This window comes from Octopus sinensis, linkage group LG13, assembly GCF_006345805.1.
Source record: "Octopus sinensis linkage group LG13, ASM634580v1, whole genome shotgun sequence".
NCBI lineage: Eukaryota > Metazoa > Mollusca > Cephalopoda > Octopoda > Octopodidae > Octopus > Octopus sinensis.
This window is the reverse complement of record NC_043009.1, coordinates 503593-509592: the sequence shown is the minus strand read 5'-3', so window position 1 is coordinate 509592 and position 6000 is coordinate 503593. Positions and strand designations below refer to the sequence as shown.

General features: G+C 30.8%; 1 protein-coding gene across 9 annotated transcripts in view; it reads left to right on the top strand.

The window, feature by feature from the left end:
• LOC115218238 overlaps nt 1–6000 on the top strand; it is a 71045-nt gene that overhangs the window by 38027 nt on the left and 27018 nt on the right. For 4 of the 9 annotated variants that reach the window (XM_036508101.1, XM_036508100.1, XM_036508102.1 and 1 more), the window contains exon 4: nt 3077–3191. In XM_036508101.1, coding sequence (XP_036363994.1) covers nt 3077–3186 — 110 coding nt within the window. In that variant the 3' untranslated portion in view covers nt 3187–3191. Of the gene's footprint in view, nt 1–3076; nt 3213–3600; nt 4567–6000 lie in introns of those variants that run through there. The other 5 variants (XM_036508097.1, XM_036508096.1, XM_036508095.1 and 2 more) reach the window with 5 other exon arrangements.

The window sequence follows — 6000 nt, the reverse complement described above, 5'->3', positions numbered from 1 at the left end:
TGCCCAACGTTTGATCATCCCTCTATATCGCTGCAGGGATGAGGATGACTTGGAAGCTTTTAAGGCCTCATGGTAGAAACGGCCGTAAGGGATTTATATTTGTATACTCATCTAGTATTATTCATTCATCTCTATATGTATATCTGTTTACGTAATTATTGGCCGATCTCATATTCGTTTACTTGTACCACTTAAACACATGTTTTGTTATCATTTAATAAATAGGTATAGAATGTTTACTGGCTGATGCTTGTCGATTTTATATCCTCTCCATTTTCTTATTTGCCTTATAAATCCTGGGCAAATTTCAATTTACCCCATCCATAACTAGTATTCAATTGGCCTAATATTGACATGCAATAGTAAGCACTTGGTTAAAAATAAGTAGGTATACATCAAGTAGTATATTGGATATTTAATATTCTTTAGATGGTTTCTTAACCTCTAACTTATACAGTCGCATATATATATATAAATATATAAATATATAAACATATTATATACATATATATATAAATTTATGTACTTTTTACGTAATTCATGTGCGATTTTCTGTACATCCATGTACTTTTAAATACGGGCAACTTCATTCTTCTAGTGCCGATCAAAATGGGCCCCATTAACCTCTAGTTGCCGATTCTGTCAACGGTATGATGTGGTTGAATATTACAAATTAATATGAAACAAGCTTTAACAATTTTTCTGATATGTACAGTATAGAACTATAACAACAGATTTTCGAATAAGGCCTTGAATCTCATGATTCAGAGGACTAGTTACTCAGTCGACAGACATTGCATTGAAACTGGTCTTCCGAATGAGATTCCAAAAGTTCATGTATGTCTTGCTCACAAGGCCACGCTGGTGCGATCTCATACCGCTGTGAGACATACATGTTTTTGTGCATAAAGAACGTTTAAAGAAGGAACGAGAAACTCTCGCAACGCTTTCAATATTAATCTCATTTTTACATACATACATACATACATACATACATACATACATACATACATACATACATACATACATACATACATACATACATACATACATACATACATGCAGACAGACATACATACATAGCTACGTACATACGTGCATACTTACATACATACACTGCATAAGTGGTTTCAGAAATTAAGGTTTCTCAAAACCAGAATGGTGAAAGCTGATTCGAAGACAACACACCCAAGCGATCACTAAAACTGTAAAAGTTTATAAAACTTTCCAGAAGTTTATCATTTTAGTATATGTGCGTTTGTCTAGACCTGCAGCTATATGCATGAGAAAGCATTACATGAAACAAAACATACAAATCTGTACAGGCACTCGCTCCTAACACTATACATATATATACATACATGCAAATATACGCTGTTGATGTTGGAATTCCAATGAAGGAACCTTGGATTTAGGCTAGAAATTGGCTCTTTTTGTATTGACAATACATTTTGAAAGATTACTGAATGACATACATATATAGATACATACATGGATCTAAGTATAGGGACAAAGCGCAAATCATTAATTCATTTACAATAAGTGATTGCAGTATTTGGGACTATGAAATCTTGCAAGATCTTTGGTGAACAAAACAAGATGCTTTCCTTCAGAACCTTGCTACTAAGTAGGTGGCCGGTATAAATTTACTGTAAATTAAAAAGAAAAAGAGATCCTGTACACTAAAGAGATCCTGTACACTAACTCTCTCTCTTTCACACACACACACACACACACACAAACACACACACACACACACACACATACACACACACAAACACATACACACGCACACACATATGGAGTCCCTTGGCCTTCAGTTAATACAATAGGGCTAATTATTTCTTCATTTTTGGTAGCGATTTTAATTTCAGCAATATAGTAAAAGATGCATAGAATAGAATATATGCTTTTTTGTTGCTTATTATAAAGTTTGTAAATTTCTAGTCAGCGTCAATCATGTTTAGCACTATTTCATTCTTTTCAAAAATCATCAGCATGACATAACCATTGCTATATTAATTATATATATATATATACCATAAATCCTCGAGTATAATCGCATATTTTTCCCAAAATTTAAATGTCAGAATCCCTAGTGCGTACTATATACGAGGCTTAAAATGAAAAGTATTTTTCTAAGCAAATTCCGAGTCTCTATTTGCTGTCCGGCAATGTTTATTTAGACGCATCTTGTGATGTCGGGCGCGAAAATACCTGAAGCTAAGCCTGAAAGCAATGAAGTCATAAAAGAATCATCCTTAACTTGCAGTAAGCAACATTTATTAAAATAAAAGTATTCAGAACACAGAATAACATGTAACAAAAACAATTTGCAAACGTATTTACATTCCCATATAATAGTTAAGAACATCACCATTATTTTATTACGCATGCTCGGAAGTGTCTGCCCGACTAGGTGGTGCTAGCTTAATTACGCACGACTCAAATAAGTGAAGGAATTCGTACTATACACAAGGTTTAGGTTTTTCAGAGGTACAGCCCCCTAAAAATCCGTGCGTATTATACTCAAGGGCGGACTATACTCGAGGATTTATGGTATATATATATATATATATATATATATATAATATATATATATATATATATATATAATATATATATATATATATATTATATATATATATTTCTGTTTTTTATATAAATTTTCATCTGTCATGCCCGCCAAATTTGGTTCTGGTGTTCGCTGTATTTTTCCTTGTAGTTTGATCGTTGATGGTCTATTTCTAGCATACGGCCGACTCCCTAGCAGTAAGCCCTGCCAATATACACATATATTAGAATTTTCTCTGACTCAGATTTTTTGTATGCTGGACTACTGGTTTTAAATTGATATTAAAATTAATATTAATTTATCTCCCTCATTATATATATATATATATATTATATATATATATATATATATATATATGCACATATATATATATTATATATATATAATATATATATATATATATATATATATATATATATATGCACATATATATAAATATATACTATATATATTTACTATTACTGCTATATTAAATGATATTGTATTTAACTTTCTTTCCAGGTGGATCCAACATCGTTGTTGCTCACAGCAGTGTGATCTGTGGCACTTTGGTAGCAGCACTCATCTTAAAGAAGCTATTCTCTAAATATCATTTAACTTTTATAAAGTAAACGACATATATATATATATATATATAAAAAAATTATTACATTATATAAAAGGGCTTAGTAAAATAAATTACTTTGCCGCATACTGAACTCATTAGAAATAGCAGCTAAAAAAACTTTTTTAAAACTATTTCCAATACTTAAAGAAAACCTCTCTCATATAGTGTTTGCTCATTCAACTCACTTGAGTGAATTGAGCAAACACTATATGAGAGAGGTTTTCTTTAAGTATTGGAATAGTTTTAAAAAAGTTTTTTTAGCTGCTATTTCTAATGAGTTCAGTATGCGGCAAAGTAATTATTTTACTAAGCCCTTTTATATAATGTAATATTTGAATTCGCCTTAAATGGTCCCTTTGCATACTGAATACTTGGTGAAATTGATTAATTAATTAATTTTACCCTCAATTGTTGAAATTATATATATATATATATATATCTGTGTGTGTGTGTGTGTGTGTATATATATAATTTGTAAGTGGCAAAGCTGTGAACAAACCTGATGTGCTTTCTTATGTCTGTTCCTATTAATTATTATAATTCGGGAAGGGGGAATAAATATATTTTTTACGAGCGACTCTGCTAAACTTTGATCTATGATTTTTTTATTTTTGTTTTTGTTTTGTGGTTGTTGTTGTTGTTTCTTACACCGAATCAATAGAAAAATGTATCAGTTCCATGTAACTAATTGAAACTTTCATTCAGAGGCACAGAATAATAGTAGCAGTAGTAAAAGTAGTTGTAGCAGTAGTAGTAGTAGTAATAATAATAATAATAATAATAATAATAATAATAATAATAATAATAATAATAATAATAATAATAATAATAATGATAATGGCGTTTTCATTTTATTTGTCACTTAATGTGAATGGAAACTAAATGCCATCTTTATTTTGAAAAATGCCTTACAGTGACAAATTCATCATAGACTATTTAATTTTCATTTAGACGTATTCAAAAATGTTTTAAGAAAATCTGTAATTTGTTATTTTTTTCTAAAAAACAAAAATAATTAAAGATATATGGGCGCTCATTTTTACACAGTATTTCCACTTATCCATCTTTTTCATATAATTAGCTTCTAATTAGATATTTACCAAACACACACACACACGGAAAATTCTGTTGGTTCTGTTGGTTGTCGTTTTAATTAAGTAATTAATTCATTAATAAATTAATTTACATAAAAGACTATATTCGTAAATGTTGTGGCAATTGTTGCCGAACATAAAATTTAAAAAACAAAAACAAAAAACAAAATAAAAAATAAACAAAGAAAAAAGCAAGCAAACGAAAAATCATTTACTTACATTGCTAATATCTATTGGAAAGGCATAAGCGTCAAAACCACCCTTTTCCCCATAATAATAATAATAATAAATGTACAAGTGTTTTATTTTTTTTTAAACCTTGTTAATAGAATCCATTACACGACCTATTTGATTTTGGCTTCAGCTGGTAAAAATGTACCATAATGTACCAAGTGCCTTTCCTTCTAACAAACATTGTATTGCAATCTTCAAAAGGTAATTTAAAATTTACCTTACAGATGTTTATTGTAATTTTTTTTAACAGCATTTTTTTTTTGGTTATAGTATTTTACATGTTTTCAAATTATGAAATAAAGAAATCTTAATATAATATTAGAAATATCTTATTCTTTTGTGGTATGTGTTTGTGCTATTTTAAAGTCCTTTTATATGGGTTGTGTGCGTGCATATGCGTTTGTGCGTATATGTCTTTGTTTTTTTATTCCAGGAATTCACGCATGTCTCTTTTATCTCCATATTGAGATTTCGAATTTATTTTGATAACAATATCATTTTACATTCCTGCTGATAGAAAGGTTGACAACAGGCGTAAAATCTTTGAGCCATCAAACTGCAGCTATAAATATATTTGGAGTATTTCTTTACTGTCATTTAAAAAAAAAACTTTCATATTAAACTAAATAGGTAAAAGTTTCCACTTCTTGTTCCCGCAAAGCATGTTTGTTCAGAGTCTTAACACGAGACGACCTTAATATTGTACGCGAAAAAAATCGCCGAAGCTTCTTCCCCGCTTTCTTCAAACCTATTCGGATCGGATTCGAAAATTTCGGCTGTTCCCACCGCGGAATCGTAATGGCGATAAGAACTGGGATTATATTATTTGAGGTAATCCTATCGAGATGGTCAGGTAAATACAAAAACATTTTGTCAGCACGATCCATGTTGTCAACAAACAAATATCTGATTGTTTTGAATTTCTGTGATGTAGTATGTTTTGGTCACGTGGCTAATGTGACATCATCAGAGAGCTGCAGTATCATTTTCTTGCAAGTCTTGTTCATCAGAGTTTTTCCATCATTGCATGTACGTGTGTAGGTGTGCGTGTGTGTATGTATGTGTGTGCATGTGTGTGTGTGTAGGATTGTATGTATGCATGTACATACATACATACATAATACATACACGCATGCATGCATGCATGCATACATACATACATACATACATACATACATACATACATGCATGCATGCATACTACATACATACATACATACATACATACATACATATATACATACATACATACATACATACATACATACATACATACATACATACATACATACATACATGCATATATGTACGAGGGGTGCTCCTTAAAGATTTCCTCTGACACACTTCTCCCATCACATTATGCAGCTGTGAAGACCTCGCCTTTAGACGTCGGTAGGTTGCATCTGGAGCCAAAACTTTACCTCGGAAATAAGTTCATCATCATCATCCAAAAGTGTTTCCCCTTCAAAAAAGACTTAAGGGTTGGAAAGA